The 22,101-nt window shown below is 46.8% G+C and overlaps 1 protein-coding gene across 2 annotated transcripts in view; it reads left to right on the forward strand.

Annotated features, from left to right (window-relative positions):
- The window catches only part of Ldlrad3 (low density lipoprotein receptor class A domain containing 3), a 235,446-nt gene that overhangs the window by 209,813 nt on the left and 3,532 nt on the right, over positions 1–22,101 (forward strand). For both annotated transcript variants that reach the window (XM_021156251.3, XM_029474721.2), the window contains exon 5: positions 20,635–20,980. In XM_021156251.3, the coding sequence (XP_021011910.1) occupies positions 20,635–20,980 (346 nt within the window). The remainder of the gene's footprint in view (positions 1–20,634; positions 20,981–22,101) is intronic.

Genomic DNA, 22,101 nt, shown 5'->3' on the forward strand with positions numbered 1-22,101 from the left:
TGTGAATTGCTTTGCAGTTTGCTCTCAGTGACTCAGTAACTGGCAGGTTCCTTCTTAAGCTCTGTGATCTGATTGACAGCATCTCTTGTGCTCTCAGTGAGGGCTCCATTAACATCATTTTAGGGCTGGTGAATGCTTTGGGTCCCACTCTATGGCCACACTCTGGCTCACTCTAGCCATTTCGTGGCAGAAGCCTGGTATGTACTAAGTCTCGGACTTTTCACCTTAGCTCGGAAGCTGCCTGTGTGCTGTGGAGTGTCTTCTCCATTTTGGCTTGCTTTCCTCTTGGTTTTCAGTCTCATAGACTGACCCTGAGTCAGTCCAAGGTGTGTGAGGAGATAATCAAGGTAATCAAGGTTATTCAGCTACGTTGCAGAAGGACCGCCTTAGTCTGGACCCAAGTAGCACAGGCCGAGTGACTCGAGCATCAGAAGTTCATTCCTCACAGATATGGAAGCTGAAGTCTCAGATCAAGGAGTTGGCCAATTCGGTTCATGGTAAAGATCTAGTTGGTTTGTAGACACCCACCTTCTCTCTGTGTCCTCACTGGGTAGAGAGAAGCAGCTCTTCAGTGTCTCTTATAAGAATGCTAATCCCACTTTAAGAGTTCCCCTCTCCTAACTCCATCTAAACCGCACCACCTTCCAGTAGCCTGGCTCCACTAGTGTCAGAGCCTCAGCATAGGAATCTGGGGATGACTCAGGCACTGAGTCCATAACAGGCAGCTTGGGATTGAGGATTAAGAAGAGCAAGCCACCAAGAGACTGTGGCTGCCAGGAGATAACATCCAAACTAGCAGGATGGTGGTGCGGCTGGATGATGCGGAGGGACCACGGTGTCGTGGAAAGAGAACATTTGGTGACACCATGTGCCACCTCAGCCACTAATTGTGGCTGTGAAAGATTTTCTTGCTCTCTCCCACCTTGCCCGTTTTTCTCTGCCAAAGTGGGGGCAGTGTCGATCACTGCAAAGGTTTCCCACTGGTGTCCTCCTCTCAGTCAGTGAAGAAATAGCTGTGGGCCTATTGTTTGCGTGTCATGCAACAGACACTGTGTTAGGTAGAGAAATTAAATTAAATTTATGCCATGCTTGAAAGTGGGTAGCCGGGCATGGTGGTGCACGCCTTTAATCCCAGCACTTGGGAGGCAGAGGCAGGTGGATTTCTGAGTTCAAGGCCAGCCTGGTCTACAGAGTGAGTTCCAGGACAGCCAGTGCTACACAGAGAAACCCTGTCTCAAAAAACAAAAAGAAAGAAAGAAAGAAAGAAAGAAAGAAAGAAAGAAAGAAAGAAAGAAAGGAGGGAACGAGGGAAGGGGCAGGAAGGGAGGGAGGAAAGGAGGGAGGGAGGGAGGGAGGGAGAGAGAGAAAGGAAGAAAGGAAGAAAGGAAGGAAGAAAGGAAGAAAGGAAGGGATGGGTCCACGCCCTGGGTACTGATTCATGTCATGTCAAAAGGCCCAGGAAAATAGACACCTGAGCCATTCAAAGAATTGAGAACAGGGCATTGGGGACTGTGTCCTATTTTGAAGAGGAGGCTTTATAGACTTTACTAGGGACTTCAAGTTTGTATCCTCTCCAGAAAGTCACATGGTGTGGACCTCCTCCCCAGGTGATGCTGTGTGACACAGGCCCTTTGGCATCATGGAGATTAGATGAAGTGTTGAGAGTATGTCCTTTGTGTCAGGATCAGTGTTCTTTGATGAGGAGACACTGGGGGGCCAGGAGAGATGGCTCAGCAGTTAAGAGCACTTGCTCCTCTTGCAGAGGACCCAGGTTTAGTTCCCAGCACCAGAGAGCCAGTGCCCTCTTCCGGCTTCCTGGAGAATCCATATGCGTGTGCACATTCACACACTCACACACACACAGACACACCTGTACTCATAAAAAAAAATAGTTCTTGTTTAAAAAATTTTTAATTAAATTTTTAAAAATTTTTAAAGAAAATAGTCTCGGTATATGGGTCCCTCCTGGTCCCTAATGGTTGAATAAAAGTAACTCAGACCAAGAAATTGTGGGAACAGAGTTCCATAGCAGAACTGGGAGAAAGAACTATTTGTAACTCTATTACCAGAATATACACACACACATGTTTCTTAAATGCCAGGTAGGCCTTGAAAATGGGAACAGGGACAATTGAAGGTCAGAGTGGATGAGGTACTGAAATCAAATGCTGGGTTTCTTTCAAGGCCAGAAATAGACTTACCTACCTAGTCATCACGTGATAAGCACCCAACCAGAAGCCAGCCTGACCACCAGCAGGCCTCCTCACCACCATGTCTTCACTGCTGTCCTGTAGCTATGGGGCTGAGATGACTGGTTTTCTGTTATAGCTTGACATGAGGAACCCTCCATTCAGCCTACAGTCATTAGATCACATCCTTACGTGTAAGTGGCCAGGTCTGACAATGGCTGAAGGTAGGTGGTTGGTAATCCCTCTCCCTTATTTTTTGTGTCTTTTAAATTAATTTTCAATTAGGCTTTGAAAGGACAAAGTATAAAATCAACTAACTTACAATTAATTTCAACAGTAATTATGCAAAAATTCTAGGCATGTGAAAGATGGGGAACATGGAATAATTAGTTGTGGGTTTTTTCACTACTGTAATTACAGTGATGAATATGCATGAGACCATTTGGGAAGGGAACTCACAGCAAGCAATTGTGTGTAATTAAACTTTTAGCTGGCAGTGCTGTGTTGTAGTCTCTTGAAACTGTTAGTTAGCAAAGTCTGCCCAAACAAATATCCCCCCAAAATATAAAGACATGTTGCCATCCTTTTTTTTTTATTATTAATTACGTGGGTTTCTAGTTTCTTTGAGCCATTTGTATGCCATGCATGACTGTCCAGGATGTGGCATGAACAATACTGTGGAAGATTTTTATGGCAAGATCAGCTCAGACTTTCTGTGGATACTACTTGATTTCCGTTCATACCGCCATTAAAGAGCTCTCCTTTGGTGCACAATAGTTAAGGGCCTCCATACATGTGATGGGGTATATGGAGATGGGCATGCAGCCATAGTGTAATCACAGCACCTCCTGTGGTAAAGTGCATGCTCACCATTGAGGTGTCATCCTTCATGCAAGGCCTGCTCAGTTACTCACCCACTAAGTGATGGGTGGAGACGTGGACCCAGGCTGGTTTAGCACTAAGACAACTCAGCCATTCACTCTCCTTTTTTCTAAGAAGAAAGAAGGAACCTGTTTTGGTCCCCACTGTAGATGAAAAAATGGCATTTATAACTCCCTTCTTTCCAAGAGCTCTGTTTCTGCTACAGACAGGCATGTCTGAAGTGCCCAGCCAGCAAAGACAGGCCCAGAGGAAGAGTCGTGAAGAATAACAGCAGAGGTGGTGCTGGCAGTATTAGCTACTGAACCACTGGTGTCTATTGAGCCCTTATACTGTTTGTCATCACTGTGCTGTTCTTAACAAATACTTACAGAAACAGGTGGTGTTATTCAGCATTTTAGTGAAAAAATGAGGTTTAGGGAGTTTAAGTAATTTGCCAGGGTGGCAAAGAGTGAATGGAGAAGCCAAGATCCACACTCAAGGCTGGGCACCAGAGCATCATCTGTAACCTCTCTTCAGGGATACAGGCTACATGCCCCAGGTAGAAAAATGTCCCAACAGAGGCTGTCTTCAGTCTTGCTCCATGCTCTGAGAACCAAAATTTGAGTTAGAAATATCAATAAATGCCCCCTGGTTGTATAGGAGGTGATATTTGGATAGGTACAAATGAGAGCAGTGTGGATTGTGCCTTAAGGTTCCCATTTCTGAGGATCTTGCCCAAAGGAGGCTGTTCTACCTGGGCCCCTTTCTTTGAGGTCACTGGCCACCTTCTAGAACAGTGTGTGAGATCTAAAGGCAATCGCAGTTCACCAAAGGGCCCAGCCTAGGCTACAGTTGGTGCTATCTGCATAGCCCTTCTCCACTTCTCAGTAAGCTCAATGGTTTTCAGTCTTTATTTAAAAAAAAAAAAAAAAAAGTCTCATCATAGGCATGCTACCAGAGTGCCATTAGCAGAATGGGGAAGAACCTTTCGCCAAGTGAAGCAATTTCCTTGTTCTGTAATTAAAGCAATTTGGGAGCTGAATGTATTGATGAGCAAACTTACTGAAGTGAGACAGAAGTGGTTCGCAGGGAGCAAGCGTGTCAGAGGGAAATGTGCCCTGTGAGTCTCTCCATCATAAACCCACTGTCCCAAGTGGGGCGGGTCTGCATCATCTCTGGATTGCTGTGTTGGAAGCAGCAAAACAGAGGTGCTGGGGTGCAGGAAGCAAGCAGTTTTTCCCTCCAGATGCAAGCCAGCCCGCCAGCCAACAGCGAGTGCACTCTGCTCACCTTCCTCTCCTGACCTTGCCTTGTTTTGTGTGCTTTTCCCTGCTCTGGTCCTGACCTTTAGGAAAGTTTCTCAAGAAGGTGGCTCAGAATTTTGGGCATTTCTACTCTTGGCTTATCCTATCAGCACTGTAGAGGTTCCCTGAGGGGCAAGGCTCCAGGTTGCCTCATGTTCTTGTGCACCCCGGCCCTCAGGCCCTCACACGAAGCAGTGCCTTCCCTGTGAGCTCCCCAGCTCCGATCCCTCTTCCCTCATAAGTGACCAGAATTTTCTAAATCTAAAATATATGTTTCCCAAGCTCCACTGATCAAGATCGATATTCTGTTCTTTTGGCATTTGCTTTATTCTTGATTCTAACAAACCCCATGGATTTAGGGTAAGTTAAGGCAACAAATCCTTGGGTTTTTTTTTCTATAGCTTCTCTGAGCAGAGGGGATTTTCACCTTCAGCAAGCAGTGCATCCGTCGCCATGGTCCACAAGCACCAGCAGGAACCCCTCAGGCCAACTGTGGCCAGACTTTTCCTAGGAAAACTTTTCCAGTGTTCTCTTTCATCCACACCTCTCCTTCCAGTCTTTGTTGATGAAAAGTGACTATTGAGGAGTGGGAAGTAACGGGCTTCACATGGTGAGCCTGCAATTGTTCTTGCCTGCAGTGTTAAATATGTTGAAGAGCTAGTCATACAACTTGTTGAGGTTGGGGGGTGGGGAGCTTCAGGTTTATGTGTCTGGGTACACATGCACCCATGGGCATAGGGGGAGACCACAGGCCAGTCTCGGGTGTTGCCCTCAAGTACTGTCCACTTTGTTTTTTTGTTTTCTAATACGTTTTGGGTTTTTTGTTTGTTTGTTTCGTTTTTTAAAATCTTATCTGTGGGAGTGGAGGTCAGAGTACAGTTTGGGGCACTTGCTTCTCTCACTCAACCATTGGGTCCCAGGGGTCTAACCCAGACCTCAGACTTGGCAAAAGGCGCTTTTACTACTGAGCCGCCTTTCCAACCTTCAGCCTTCAGCCGTGTTTCTGATTGTCTGAGCCCTGGAGGTCCCCAATTAGGCTAGGCTGGCTGGCCACTGAGCTACTGGGATCTCTGCTTCCTCAGCTCTGACACTAAATGTGTGTGTCACTGTGCCCTGTGTTTTACTGGCTCCTAGAAATCAAACTCCATGGTCCTCGTGCTTGAGTGGCCAGCACCTTACCAACTGAGCTGTCCCGTTGCATGTCACACCACATATCTCATGCACGAGAAGAAGCGACCCTGCTCGGGGTGACACAGACAACTTAATATTGGGATTAAGACTCAGAGTGGGGGCTGGAGAGATGGCTCAGCGGTTAAGAGCACTGGCTGCTCTTCCAGAGGTCCTGAGTTCAATTCCTAGCAACCACATGACATTTCACAGCTGTCTGCATCTCCAGTTCCAGGTAATCCAACACCCTCACAGACATACATGCAGGCAAAATACCAATGCTCGTAAAAAATTTTAAAATATAATAATACATTATTTTTTTTTAAAAAGACTCAGAATGGGAAGTTCTTCTGGGCCAAAAAAAATGGGGAAGGCTTGCCATGCCTCCTCCTACTCTGCTGGAATCTTTATAGAGTAACAAGTGTGAGCAGCTTGTGGGTCTGCCTTCACACACGATGCTGCAGACCAGCTGGGGGTTAGGTTTGTCCTGTTGAGATCACAAGGGAAGTCGGTAATCACGGCTGACGATGTGTAGTCCTCCTCTTAAGCCCATGAAGAATGCAATTATCTATCTCCTGCATGTGTGTGTGTGTGTTCAATTAGTGCTGTTGGATGGCCATAGGTACTATCACCGGAGGGGCTATGCTGGGTGAGAAAGGGGCTTACAAACCCCAGACACACAAGTACATGTCAGCTGGCATGAATCTATTTATGCTCCTGCCTGCACATCCCTCACCCTAACCCCCAGTGTAGACCTTATGTGGGTGTGAACGGCAGTGTTTCCCTGGTGTGCTGGGGGAAAATACCACCAGAAGGAATACTTGGCGTATGAAAACAGCAGAATTAAGCTAGAGGCCCTTGACTTTTGGTCAGGAGTAATTCCTCATTTGCTCTGACTCAGAGATTCTTAAGCGGGAGAGAACGCGCATCGGGAGTCCAGAAAATTAAATCCTTATTAGAGAGGGGAATATTCATTCACGAATTCTTGAGTGGTGCTAATAGTGCTTATAATAGCTGATGCTGTGTGTGGTGAGAGTCAGGGATGCTGGTAGATCATAAACCCATAATTTGCAGCTTATTATTATTATGGATTAGGTTTGCAGATATTATAGTGTGACTTACTTACATATGTGTGTGTGTGTGTGTGTGTGTGTGTGTGTGTGTGGTGTGTATGTGTGTACAGCTGAGCTTGGTGCTTAGAAGTGAGAAGGACAGACTATAACTATGACTGAGATGAGACTCCAGCCCTTGAGAAGTTCAGTGTCTTTTTGGCAGGAAGCTATCAGCATCAGTAACTCCACAAGAAGAGCAAGCTGTGCCTTGAGTGTAGTAGCAGGGCATCAGAGTGGAGACGGGAGCACAAGATGCTTATTTCTGAATATTTTTAAATGTCAGAGAAAACATGGCTCGCTGACCATTTGAGTCCTGGGGTTGACTGATGTCTGGGCAAGGAGGCTGAGCTGGGAAGGCTGTATCAGGCTAAGAGAGCAACGGCCCTCTCTTTGGGGACTTAGACAGAGACATACCTGGAAAGTCCTGTCATTGTAAGACCAGCCTCACTCCCAGCTCTTCTCAAGCATGATTTGAGTTTACTTCAGGCTCGGGGTCTTAATGTTTGGGATTCCACCACTGACCAGGGCTCCAGTCATTTAAAGGCCCATCTTAGGAGATAATCGGCCACCAGTCCACTCCCATAGCCACTGCCAGAATGCAGGTCTTTGTGAGTTGCTGGAATGAAGGCATCAGCTCCTGTTTCAATAAGTGACAGCATGTCTTCACAAAAGACACACTCACTATAGAACTACTATATGGATTCTAGGCCTGGGGCTCGGAAGTCCAAATTGAATATGAAGCATCTTCTGAAGCAAGACATTCACGGAACAAGCAAAAACACTAAAACATAGGATTGGGGATATGACAGCAAAAGATTACATGAGTCAATCTGACTGTACCCACTGTGGACAAAGTTGGAACAGGATGAACAATAGAATAAATAGTATCTTTGTCTGTCTCATGCTGCTATAACAAAATGCCCGTGGTTGGGTAATGGTAAAGAGCAGAAATGTATTCTCCAGAGGCTGGAAGTCTGAGATCAAGGGGCCATAGGTTGATGTCTAAGGAGGACTGATCCGTGCTTCCAAGACAGCATCATCTCTTCCTCTAGAGCTGAAGAATGCTGGATCCTCGAGTGGCAGTAGGGCATGGCACCAAACAGTCATAAGGCAACTTTTCCAAGGACCTTATCCGCACCACCAAAGAGCACTAATGCGTCTTACTGTCCTATCTTTAAATACTGTCACATTGATGATAAGTCACACTGAATTTGCTGGGGACAAAGTCACAGCATAGTGTTGGGGATGTGGCTCGACTGATAGAGCACTTGCCGCACAAATATTTCTGGATTGTTGCTCATAGACTAGGATAAAATACATGAGTACATCTAATGCAAATAACAAGAGGAAGCAAGGAAATGAATGAATTAATTAATTAATTAATAAGAGAAGTGGCAAATACATACTCCTGGCAGAAAATTCCCAGTGAATGAAAAACAGAAGCAAATGAATGAAGGAAATTGAAAACAATATCACCATGGGAACAAACACAGTAATAACTGCAGGTAAGATAACTGCAGGCTTTCCCTCAAGATAATTAGTAACTCCTGAGGGGAAATGAGTTCCAGGCCAGCCTGCATTACAGAGACAAGACACTCTCCAAAGTCAGTATTGTGCTTTATTAAGGTATAGTGTGTTTAAAATTACAGATATCTGCTAATGTCTGGACTATTTATGGTAAGCTATATAAAAAAAACTGAACAAAACAAATATAGGAGCTAATGGTTATCTAAGGGGGAGGTGGGGCTGGAAGGCAGATCAGAGAAACAGCTTACTTTTCAGCTTTGAAAAGTGCGTGTATAGCCTATACAGGAAAAATCTTAAATAAAATAACTAGCCATGTATAGCCTATACAGGAAGAATCTTAAATAAAATAACTAGCCAGGGTAGTTCTGAGATTGCCGGTGTCCCTTGTCTATCCTGTATTGACTTCTCCCCTTTCCAGTGACTGGGCATCTTTTGACTCCCTGACTGTGCTTAGTAAATGTTTAATAAGTAAAGAAATGGGCTCTGTGCTGGCTGGTGTGCCACACAGTTCATTCTCCTATCACCTTGATCCTTGTGGATCTGGGTCCCTCTTCTTGCAGAGGCCAGCTTGGGCCCTCACTCAGCAACAGAAAGGCTTTGATTTCTCACTTGCTTGTTTTATGCAGCCTGTTAATGTTTAAAATGTGTGCCCGAACTCCAGCCTGTCTTGGTCAGCTGGAGGGCTTTCAGCAGGGATACATGGGCTCTAAAGTGGCCCCAGGGAAACTCCGTTCTTATTTTCCCCCTTTAAGAATCAAGCAGGTAATACGGGATCCCTCATAGCCCCAGACCCTGTAGTTATTCATCTATTATGAAAGAGTCAGCTCCTATGACCTGCTGCCCAGGAGGCCCCTGGTGTTGAAATGAATCCTGGAGAGCCTTGTCATTAAAATGCCCCACCGCTCCGCCAAGCCTTTTTGTCAAGAGGCACAAACATGAGGCATCCAAGGAGAAGACAGGGTTGCTCAGGCAGGCAATACTGCACAGCCTCCCAGGGAGATCATGGTGGCAGAGAGCAGACAGATGTATTAATCATTCAAGGGCCTCAGAGCTGATATTGAGACCAAGTTTGCTGTTTCCTGTAGGAACATTTTAGTAGCTTCCTTCTAAGACAACAAAAGAAACAAGAGCCAGCCGGGCATTGTGGTGCATATCTGTAATCCCGGTGCGCAGGAGGCCAAGACAAGGGGATTAGGAGTGTAAAGCCAGCCTGGGCAACATAGATGGACTCTGTCTCAGACAGGGTACGGGAGCAAAAGCCAGTGGAGATGAGTTGCATTTGATTTCTCCTTGATTTCTTGATGTCTCTCTCTCCTTTTTTTTTTTTTTTTTTTACACTAGTAATTATATCTTCTGGCCATAATTGTTAATGTTCTGCATGGCTAGACTAATTTTTCAGAATTAGTTCATATGTGGAACAATCATATTCTGAGTTTTGTGAGTCTAAAAAGTCATCATCATGACTATCCTACTTGGACAGTAGAGCAGAAAAAGCAACCAGAGGCAACTCTCAAGAGAATGGGTATGATGGTGTATCAATAAAGCTTTATTTATAAAAACAAGCATGAGGTCGGCCTTTGGCCATCCCTGGCTAGAGGACAGATGCTGGAAGATATTCAGGCTGTAGAAGACTAGAGGGTAAGATTTTAGAGACCACCCCTGATCGGTGTTTGGAACATGGGTTGTTTCTCTTAGGCCATAGACCAAGGAGTGAGCTGGGAGCTTAATTGCTTCTGGAAAAGAACTTTATAGGTAAGGAGAGAAAAATGTGGAACAATAGAGAAGGACAAGACAGGAAGTTGAGGGAATGGCTAAGGGGTTTATATGGTGCCAGTCAGCCAACAATGGTCACTTGGAAGCTGAATGAGGAAGATGTGGCCCTGGGTTGAACATAACTAAAAGCCCTCTCACCCAGTCTAACACCAGAGCCTCTGTCTCCAGGAACTGGCTGGAGGTGCCCTTTGAGGAGCCATGTTGGGACCGGAGGGGATTTGTTCTCTCGTCACCTACTAATGAGATTTTATTTGCATTGACTTAGCTAGACAGATTTTTCTCTCCCCAGTTTATTGGGTGAACCTTTTCCCTACAGTATTATCTGTGGGTGATTATGCCATACTCCCAGCTGATCAAAGTACCCTGCTCTCAAATCCTGCTGGAGTTAGCATATTCTGCCCTGGCCGCTGTCACAGAAGGCTCAATAAACCATTGCATTGTAACTCAGCAAGCCTTATTACTGGACCAGAAACCAACTGACCATTGAGTTTAAAGAATGTCTGCTAAGCATTTAATTTTACAGCCTCCACCAAACACTCCAGGTAAATAGATACAGTAAGCAATAGAAATAGTAATTTCGCACAGCCCTTACTCAGCGAATTCTGGGAGGCACGGATATTCATTTAAGCTCCTTGCAGGAGCAGCTGAGATTGTCCTGAGAGGAATCCCAGGACTGCTAAAGCTCTGCCTTGTGCAGAAGAGGGGACTCCACCCCCTGCAAGCTTTGACTCTAGTGGGTCAGTTCATTTCAAGTCTACACATCTGTGCTGTCAATTCTATACATCTGTGCTGTCTTCCCTGGCGTTTGTTCTTGCTTTGTTTGCTTAACGCCATTCTGTGCTCTGCAGTGGGAGTGGTGGGAAGGGACTCTGGCTCTCCATGCCCACGGCACTTGTCCCTTGATGTTTTTTTAAGTGATAACATAATTGAGCAGAGTTCTGAAAAGGCCACCCAGGCCCTGGCTCCCAATTACCCTCATCATGAAGTCTTGGAAGCAATCTGAATTCCCATTAAAAAAAGAGAAAAGTCCGCTTCCACCTTAAATAGCCAATTAAACGCTTTCCCCTCCAGCCAGTTCTGAAACTGCCCTGGGCCCCGCTTCTTGACTGAGAGGCCATTAGCCAGCTACTTCCCTAGGTTGTCTCTAGGTTATTCCTCCTCACAGATGACTAGATCCAAGGTCTCAGAGTTTTAGTAGGATACCTCGAACTTTCACTATGCTCAGGAGCTGACCTTGGGGTGAACAGGTTAGAAATTGATGGGAAAAGAGCTTTGTCTGAGGTGATGGCTTAGTTGGTAAAGTGAATCTGGTCTCCAGAACCTATAACTAAAAGAAGCTAGAGGCGGCCAGTTCTACCAATCTCATGACTCCAGGGCCAGCTCTCATGACCAGCTCTGGCACACTCTCAGCCCCAGGCCAGCTCTACCCTCCTGCCCAGGTGAGGCGTAGGAACTGCTCTCCCAAGTGCTGCAGCAGGTGAGGGGCAGGGCCAGCTCTCCTGGCTGCCATTGGCAAGGGGCAAGAGGAGAAAAACCTTTCTCCCTCGCCCATGTCACTGGCCACACCTTTCACCATCTGCAATACTCAGAATAGTGGGCCCTGCACCTCACCTGGGCAGCAGGCTAGAGCTGGTCCTTGTATCAGGGTTTGCTGGTGATCTGGCCACAGCGGCATGGGAGCAGGAGAGCAGCAAGGTGACCAGCTCAGATGCCTCTGAGGCCAGATATCAGGGTGGGACTTTGATATCCACCCCAGTATCTTCCTCATTGATGAACTGCTGGAGTGCACGAAGGGGCTGGTCCTACAGATCCAAAACTACAGGATCTCCATGACACAGGGCAACAGCAGGAGATCCGAGAGGGGTCCCAGTGAGGATCCAGTATCATGGAGTAGCAGAAAGCAGAGGCCTTGTAGCAGAGCAACGACTCATTGCAGTGAGCATCTGCAAGCAAAGGCGTGTGGAGAAGGGGTTCACTGTGGGACACAGTGACATGCTACAGCGTCCCTGAGATTTAGTCTTTTCTGTCGAGGGACAGTTTGCAAGGGTCAGCTACAAGGGGAAGGGGAGATGAGTGGGACTGGGTGCATGATGTGAAATTCACAAAGGATCAATAAAAGGGGGTTTGGTTTGGATTGGTTTGGTTTGGTTTGAAGCTAGAGTTAGTAGTGCATGCTTGTAATCCCAAGCTGAAGAGGCAGAGACAAAGGAGGGTCCCTGGGGCTTGCTCACCAGGCCTACCAAGGCCCAGGCCAGCCAGCGGAAAACCCTGACTCAAAAATGTAAGGTGGTCACAAATGTAAGTTGAGGAACAGCCAAGGCTGTCCTCTGGCCTCTTCACGTACATGCATGTAGGCACACACATACTTATACATATATATACACACACATACACACACATACACACACATACACACACATATACACATACACTTTATATATATATATATATATATATATATACACACACACACACACACATACACTTATCCATATATACACACACATACACTTATATACACACACACCATAAAAAAGAAGTTGGGGAAGGATACCCACTGCCAATTTCTCTGGAGTTCCTGGTTTGAGGGAAACCTGCTCCCATTTTCCCAGTGGTAGGCACAGGTTATAGGGTAGGGCCAGGTAGCACTGGAAACTCTTTTACTATGAGAATGACTAAAAATCCAGGGATATATCTACCTGACTTCCATCCTGGGACTTGGTTCTTTGCCATCACCTCTCTGTCCCTCTCCTCTTTTTCCTCCTCTTCTTCCTCTTCCTCCTCCTCCTGCCCCTCTGTGAGTATGAACTTAGAGCCCATTCTCCAAGCTCTCCAGGCCCTATTTGGCAGCCTGTTGCACCCCACCCCTCCCTTTTGGCTAGGGACCTAGCTGGTACTGACTGTGGTCTGATGCTCTGCAGGCCCAGTATTCCCATCACCCCCCCCCTTTCAGTTAATTTTAGCAATTTGAGTTGCCATGGTAATGGTTCAGTGGGGTTTTCATGGCACCCTTTGGTTCAGTCCTTTACTGGTCTGCCCTTTAGATGAAGCTTTTTCAATCCACATCTAAATTGGGACAGGGGATGGACATGGAATGGGGACCCACAGAGGTGAGGAGCCTTAAGATGCTTGTCTTGAACAGGAAGGCTGGGGTGAGTGAGGGGACGCCCTAGCTTTACTGTCACCAAGACAGTGCCTTGAGGCTAGTAGTGGCCTTGAGAGAACATGGGTGCAGAGGCCATAGCAGGAGTGCTGGAGAGAGCCACCTCCAAGCTTCGAACACCCCTGGATACGGGCTCTTATGAGTTCACTTGGCTCAATTAAAAAATAATAATAATATATTAACACTGATGACCGCAGGCTTTGAAACCCAATTTTGCAGAGAGTTTTTAGAAGGGTGGAGTTAGTGGCCCTTATTCATCCATCTAGTTCCTGGCAAACAGGACAGGATGCTAACCCTGCCTCTAAAACTCCCAGACCCGGACTAAGTACTGGGCACCCTGCTCCTTCTAAGTAGATGCTCCTGTGTTTCCGTTCAGTACCTGACCCTCACAGTCCCCGAGATTAGATGCAGGGAAACTGAACATTGGACTAGGGCAGATTACGCTGGGGACTCAGATGAAATGGGATTTGGGGCATTTGGAGACAGGAATTGGAAAGGGATGGGGAAGCAGGGGAGACAGAAAAGAATGAATTAGCAGGCCTGTGGGAAAACACAACTCGGACCCTGCTACAGCCAACCCAGGAAAGCAGTTTGTTCTGGTCTGCTCTAGGACAGCCGTGCAGGCAGACTGCTGTCTCTGAAATAATCCAGGAAGCCAATGAATCCCAGTAACAATGAGCCCCAATCAGCAAGGGCGTGATGAGCGACTGACTGCCTTCTCGTTGGGTCTCTGCTTCCAATTAAGAAGCGAGTAGGAGAAGGCAGACTTTCTCCCTTGACTGATTGCACAAGACTCCTCATGACAGTGAGAGCCTCAGCCCCTCTGCACCAGCAGCCACCACTCAGTACACAGGCACACACACACAGACACACACAGACAGGCATGCATGCACGTGCACACACACGCGCACACACACACACACACACACACACACACACACACACGCAGCGAGAAGCTGTGCCTTGCCCCTATCGGCACTCTCTATCCTCAGCTTGCCCCAGTCTCTGCCAGACCACGTGGACAGTGGCCAACTATTCCCATGTGGGAAGTCTTCATTTCTTTCACTCTGGTTGAATTCAGTTCTCTGAAGGAAGGTGCTTCCTCCATAGTGCAACACCAGAAGGTCAGAACGTGGCACTTGGTGATACTTCTTTCCCTACTAAGCACCCAGCCAGGCACCTGTTAGGTCTCTCAGATCCTGGGACCTTCCCTTCAAGCTTAGGCCGGTACCAGCTTCCTGCTGTTTTTCTGTGAAACTACTTTCCTAACCTGGGCTCCACTTTCAGCTCCATCATTTCTGGGCCACGTGACCTGGGACGAGTTTCTTGCCTGTGAATCTTAAGTGAGGAGTCGCTGAGGAACACATCCTATCAGAGGCGCCCAGCTATGGCCACTATTAAGGGCCCTCTGCCATTCTCCCCCAGGAAGGTGTTATTGAGGCTTAGATGTTATCCAGGGAGGAGCAAGCAGAGTACACTCTGTTCGGTTACATTCCAGTAGAAAATAGGGACAATTGATAGTGTATAACAATGAGTAGAGACAATGGTGCCTGGGAATTTACCTACCTGTGCAGACATTTAATGTGTCTTGAAAACACCACAGGGAACCCAGCAGGTCTGTAGCAGCAGGAGGCAGAAAGAGGCAACCCTGAAGGTCAGAGTGACCACAGGGACAATACCTGTGCAGCCTGGAGGCCAAGTGAGGACTCCTGCTTTGTGCTGAGCATATGGGAAGCCACTGAGGGCTTTGAGCTAAGGACTGAACAGAGCAAGTAAATTTGTGTCTTAAAGGAACACCGTGTAACCACTTGCAAAGGATACTTGAGCACTGGAGTTGGCAAGATGTGGGTGACATTGGCTGGGGGGAAGGGACTCTGAGACAGGGGCTCCAGCACTGAGACAGCAGGACCCATGTTGCAGAACCCTGATTGGCTTGGGTTCCCTGTCAGAACCCTGCTGTCCCTGGGACAAGAACAAAATACACAGCCCTGCCCTCCAGGGGGCCGGGGACCCTGGGTCAACATGCTCATATCAGGAATCTCAAGAAGCAGTAAATTTGCTCATGGCTAATAAAACTCCCCCCTGGGAGCCCAGGGTGGAATGCTTCCGTCACTAGCCCATTCCCTGAATTATTCAGATAGTTTTCTGCACTCAGAGCTGCCAGTGTGCGCACTCAGCATTTCCCTAGGTAATAAGGTTTTGCAGACAGAAGTGGCTCTGATGAACTGATTACAGAGGGAGCTTCGAGCAGCTCTCGGATGTGGTGAACGCACAGGAGCAGCCTTGGACTCCCTGAGAATTTAAACAGGATCAGCTCCTGCTGCTCAGTCTTGTCAAGTGTGGGAGGTGCTGGGTGGCATCGCTCATTCCTCCAAGGATCAGGTGCACAGCTGTGGGTTCCCAGTACTTGGCGGGTGTTCCTATCCGTAACAGTGACACTACACTTCAACTGCTGGGGCCAGGGAGCTGGGACTTGCTGCTTCTGCAGGAAGAGAACAGGACTGAGACAATCCATATCAGCTTACGACCTTCTAGCTGGCAGCTGATGTCACAGAACTTTCTCCAGCGTATGTTCAAAGGCCAAGGATGCTCCCACCTCGGTAATTGAAAGACTCTGGAATGGTGGGGAAATAGCTCTTGAAAGATGGCATGCGCTCTGTCTATAGCCACAGTAGTGGGGCTCATGAAATCTCCTCAGCCTGTGGCATCATCACAAGGAACATTCACCAAGTAAAGGCTCTGAAAGTCCTGAGATGATAGCTATTAGTCAGGGTGGGTGTGGCAAGTGCTTTCTTTGTGGGTCATCGTTCCTAATTTTCATACTCAAAAGGTAGAGTTGAGTAGCTGACTAACATGGGTAGTATATCAAGCATACAATCTCTCATTCTTGACAAAGTTTGCCAACCAGATCTGTACCACTGTAAAATATACTTTCCTCTGTGGAGCTCTGGTCGGTTGGCAGGAGGGAGGAAGCATTTTGTCTGCGGGTAGCGTTGCTCTCTTGCTTTATCCTTAATAATTAACGTGGCTTTTTATGATGAGAATGGAGTTCAATTTAAGCTGTAGGCATTAAGGTAAATATACCTACCTCTGACAAACAGAATCAGGTGCCCAGGCCTATGTGGCAAGTTGGTTTGTAACACAGGGGCCCAGGTAATTTGATAGGAAAGGACAGGCCTTCGGCAATGGTGCTGGGGGAAGCTGGCTGTCAGCGTGGATTGAGAAAAAGCACCTTGGCCTTTATCTTGTTCCATAAACAGGAATTAACTAGCAGTGCATCATCAATGTAAATGGGGACACTAAAGCTATATCTTTCCTTCTGGGTAAAAATTTAGGTGAGGGTTCCTTGGCTAGTACAGAGCAAGCACAAGACATTAAGAAGGAATTGCTGCAGAGGGCTTCATTAAATTCAGAAAGAAGAAAGACACATTTCTCTCGAAAAAGACACTGTAAAGGAAATGAAAAATGAAACCACAGCTTGGAGACTTTGTAAATCACAATGGGATAAGCACCTGTGTCCCAGAACATCCGAAGTACTCTTAATAGTAGTAAGCCGGCCGGCCAGTTTTACTACATTTGATTTTCCTTGGTTTCTTGGACAGGTGTGTGTTTGCATGTTTATACCACCTCCTGGTTGTGAAGGTCAGAGGAGACTTACGGGAGCTGAGTCTCTCATTATTGTACCCTCTGGATCACAGGAGTCAAACTCTGGTTTCCAGGCCTTTACCAGCTGAGCCATATCACAAAAGAATAGCACGGGAAGACATGGAAGGCTCCCGATCTTGATTGTAGGGATAGTTGTGTTCACTTTGCTAAACTCATCTATATGCCTTACATTTTAAAGAGAATTTTTATTGTGCATAAACTATACCTCAATAAACTTGATTTGTTAAAGTATTCAGGTCTGAAGAAATAAAAGGCTTGGGAGAGTTGATTCCCTGCCACATACTTGAATACACACACAACACACACACACACACACACACACAGCAGAGATGTTGAGGAGTCAGTTTGAGACATACCAAATATTACAGAAACAGGAATTCAGTACTCAGGAAGTCAGGCCTTGGAGCTTAGGAGCCATCTTTAAACAAGGTTGCACTTGGTTTGAGGTGTCCCTGGAAGGTGGGCAATGAGGTATGAGCCCCGAGGCCCTTCATTTCTGTGAGGATATGAAGGGCCACACAGAGAAACTTCTGCATCTCCATCTCCTCATCTTCCAGACCTGTGTGGTGCATTTTCTGATTTAGCTCAGTTTACACTATTCTAATATCTGAAATTTTTGGTTGCTTTATGAAAAAAAGGGGGGGTTGTTCTGTTCAAAGTTCTAGAGAGTCAAGGGCTTGTGTTTATTGAGGATTTACTAAGGGGGTGTAAGGTGCCACACATTGTGAGCCAAGATGGGAGGAAGGGAAGGAGGGAGGGAGGGAGGGAGGGAGGGAGGGAGGGAGGGAGGGAGGGAGGGAGGGAGATTGCATCCCTGAATCCCTGTGTCAGAAAGAATGTGGTTATGGGTGTGCATGTGCCTGCAGAAGCCACACGGTTATCTCAGTTGTCATTTCTTGGGTGCTATCTAACCTTCCCCTTTGACGCAGGGCCTCTCAGGCCTGGGGCCATCCAAGTAGGCATGAGCCCCAAGAAGTGAGCCCCAAGAGTCCATCTGTCTCTGCTTCCCCAGGACTGGGATTACAAATGTGTGCCATAATTTTCAGCCTTTTTTTTTTTTTTTTTTTTTTGATGTGGGTTCTAGGGATTGAACTCAGGTCCTCATGCGTTTGAGGCAAGCAGCGGTTACATCATTGAGCAGGCTCCCTAGCCATCTCCCCTTCTTAGAAAGCCCCTCTAATTGTATCATGAGTTTTCCACCCTGATGACCTTATCAAACCCCAGTCACTTCCTCTAGGCCCCACTTCTAGACACATTGTTGGAGTAACTTTGTACCCTCTTAATACTGCAAAACAGGAGTGAAATTCCAACTCAGGAGAACTTGGAGTGATACACTGTAAAGCAATATATAAACCACAGCTGTTTCCTTGAGAACTTTGGTTTTTCATTTAGTAGTCAATACATCTTCCAAATACTTCAGGGCAGTGTATGCTATGTAAATTTTAAAATAGGAGTAACATTGTACAGAAACAGCATAATTTATTAAATCAAGCTGTGACAACAGGCATTTACATTTTGTCTGCTATATTTACTATTACAAACAATGCTTTCATGAATGCTGGTACTAAAATGTAATTTCTGGGCTGGGGCCATAGCACAGTGGTAAAGTGCTTGTTTAGCATGCACAATGCTCTGGGTTTGAACCTCAGCCACGACAAGGAAAAATTATTGCTCATTTTTACTGTGATACTGGGTCAAAAATAATTATAGTTTTAATATACATTTCATCTCTCTGTATCTGTGATGGATTGGTTCCGTGATACCAAAACCCACAGCTTTTGGAGTTTTTTGCACAAAATGTTCTATTTGCATAGACCTCACATACATTCTCCTGTGTGCTTTAAGTCACCTTTGGGTTATTTATACCTAGAACAGTGTGGGTGCTCTGTAACTGCTGTTTAGGGACTAGGGACCCCAAAAATGTCTACTCGTAGTCAGTAAGGATGAATATAACAAATCCTCCATTTCTGAAATCCAGGGGTTTTCAGATGTGAAACCCATCTGGATATACAGAGGGCTGTCGTATGCCATTAATCTCTCCTGCTACCCCATGTTTGTACCCACTTATTCTCCCACAACCCACACCTGAATAAACCCCAGGCATGAATATACGTGTTTTCCCAAGACCCACCCAGCAGAATGTAAGCCCAAAAGCAGCCTTTGGCCGAGCCAATGGACAAAATGCCAGTATCCTGCAGAAATCTGATTTTCATCTGTCAGAATGAAATGGATGGATGGGAAGGAACACCAAGTCAGGGCTCTCAGCTGCTGTGGTCCCTGCAGCAGCCTGGGTGGCATGCCTGACTTAGTCGAAGGTGTTTCTTCTCCCAGGACACTAGCTAGAAAGCTGTCACTGTTAAGTGTTCAGATTTCCGTCCTGGGGGCAGAGCACCCAGGTATGGTGCAAAGCACAGCTTGCCCCTGCAGCAGCCACTGTGGGGCCCTGACTGCTGTGAGTCCAGAGATGGCCAGCAGCAGCAGGCGAATTAATGCGGAGCAAAAGCAGATAGGGGTGGAATCTAAGATGTTTGACAGTAGATCGGGGAGGGCATTCGCTTGAGGGACAGCCAGGATAAATGGAAACTTCATTATCCGTGGATCACACACTTGGAACGCAGGTCGCAGGCGACTCTGATGTTAGTAATTTGGCCAGCAGGCTCATTAAGCTCTTAAGAAAAGTGGGCCTAGTTAATGAATTAATGCAAGATGACATTTTACACACAGAGCAAAAAGACGAGCGCAGGCAGCTCTGAGTTATGTGGCATCATAACTCCCTGAGTGGGTCTGATTGCTGCTTCGAGACTGCCAAAGTGGCAGTGCTGGAGAGAGCCAGCTTTCAGCCAGGACAGTGAGATCCTCCAGATACCAAAGCCCTTGCTCTCCCCTCCTTAAAGAGCTCCCTCTTGTATTAGTAATGCTGCCAATGGTCACACAGATGTCAGAGTTTCACAATCTCTGGACACATTTATTTTCCTTGTGGAAATCTACCCCTCGCCAGCCCAGCCCCCAACAGGGGTCCCTGAGCACTTGTCAAAGATAGATGTTGAGGACATCAAAAATGCAGGAGCAAGTGCTGGAGACAGACAGCAGTGATGTTTGCCCAACAACCTGAATTTGCTTAGTGCTACTGAACTGTGTACTTAAAATGCTGTTTGTGGTGTGTACATTTCATCGTGGCCATTTTAAAGCAATATTTCTTTTTAAAGAGCTAGCATTGCTGAGTGCAAACCCTTGTCGGCGGGTACTATGCTCAACAGTCACGCGCGTATTGCATCTCCCTGATGACCTGGGGCGGGATGCTCTTAACTTTCTCCGCCCTTTCTCAGCGTGACTACTAACAAACTGCAACCAACACCTCTGAAAAACCAACAAGCGCCCACCCCAACTCTCGGGGACCTAGCATTTCTGTAACCCTCTGAAAAGTTCCCAGAATTCCAAACATCACAGGGTTGCAGAAACTCTCTGCAGCTGGCAAAGCCATGCCTCCGCTAGAGCATGAGGTAAATCATAGTCAGCAGCTGTGGACAGTCTGAAGCAGCCCCACACCTGCGTCTAAAATGAAAGCACATTCTTATAATTTAAAGAAATATTTGTTAAAGAAACCAAGTTCTCAAAGTGATCACAACAGGCTTACTTCTCTGTGTGTTTCTGAAATTCACACTCATAGCATGTATTTACATTTGGGGCTGGGTGAGAGTTCAGTGTGTGGATATACCACACACTGACTATCCATTCAGTAGGTGGCCGACCTTTATGGCGGCTGTGAATAGCCTACTATGCTAATTTGCAAGTCAGTCCTGGGATTGTTTTTCAAAACCTTAGGAGAGCCCACTTATAACATTCCGTCTTCTCTTTTCTCCTGGTTTTCTCAGAACCAGGCAGCGGGCAGGTGTTTGTGACTTCGGAGAACCAGCTTGTGTACTACCCCAGCATCACATACGCCATCATCGGCAGCTCTGTCATCTTCGTGCTGGTGGTGGCCCTGCTGGCACTGGTCCTGCATCATCAGCGAAAGCGAAACAACCTCATGACCCTCCCTGTGCACCGGCTGCAGCATCCTGTGCTGCTCTCTCGCCTGGTGGTCCTGGACCACCCTCACCACTGCAACGTCACCTACAATGTCAATAATGGTGTTCAGTATGTGGCTACCCAGGCCGAACAAAATGCCTCGGAAGTAGGCTCTCCACCCTCCTATTCAGAGGCCCTGCTGGACCAAAGGTGAGAGACTGCGGAGGGGGGCATGTAGCATGGGAGAGACAGGTGTGCACACTCCGGGCTACTGAAGTCTCAATAAGAATTTGGGCTTTGTAGCTGTAGGCAATAACAGTGATTGACATTTACCAGTTCCTTATAGAATGTTCCATATCCTCTCATCTTCTGGATGAATCTACGAGGGAAGTAACTCAGGAGCTCCAGTTTTAAGTCACTTATCTAAGGACCTAGAGAAAGGGTCCCTGCTCCTTCCTGGTTAAGCCACAATGTTACAGCTAGTGACCCTCTCCGGGCCTTGTCTGCTACTACAGGAAAGTCTCATGAGAGGTTTGGTTAATTTGTTGACTGAGAATAACTAAGTCTTTTACCTTGTTTGGCTTCACTTTATAAGGTAAAGGGGATGACAAAGAGAACCCCCAAACTTTTATTAAGCATCGGTCCTCATTATTTATGAACCCCAAATATGGAAGGCCAAGAGCAGCACTCTGTAGTTAGAGTGGGGGCCTTAAATCATGCCTGTTCAGGTGTGTATTTGAAGTGGAGAGAGGGAGAGATTAGAAATTGAGATCAAGGCCTCAAATATGTTAAGCACATGCCCTACCACTGTTTACATCAGATAACCCTCTTGGAAGTCCCTGCTTTCAACCAGCTCTTGTTACAACATTCCACGTCCTGCCTTCAGGTCCCCTTCTCAGAGCTCCTTCTTCCCCAGAGCCCAGGACTCACTATGTGTCACATCAAGTATTTTGTAGATGTGCCTCCAGGGTGGCTGGGCTTCTCCATGGACCCTTCCCAGTGGCAGCTCCTGTATGACTTCATCTTCATTTTCCCTCCTCATCAAAAGTAAACAATACCTCAAGGACTGGGAGGGAGGCAGTGCTGCTTTAGGATCTCTGCAGATGAGAATGCGGGACCTCACTCACCTAATGAGCATCCTTTGCATTTGGACCAACCAGAGTAGAGTAAGGATAAAACCGATGAATCTGGAGGCAGCGTGGCAGGGTTCCAGTTCCCCACGTTGCTGCTTATTAATCTGTGATCATGGGCCTCTGATTCCTCCTTAGGACAATGGACATGGAAGCAATGCCTACTTCAGGGGTCATTGTGGGCAATACAGGTGACAGAGG

Source organism: Mus caroli, unplaced genomic scaffold (assembly GCF_978045245.1).
Source record: "Mus caroli unplaced genomic scaffold, Mus_caroli_1 scaffold_2, whole genome shotgun sequence".
NCBI lineage: Eukaryota > Metazoa > Chordata > Mammalia > Rodentia > Muridae > Mus > Mus caroli.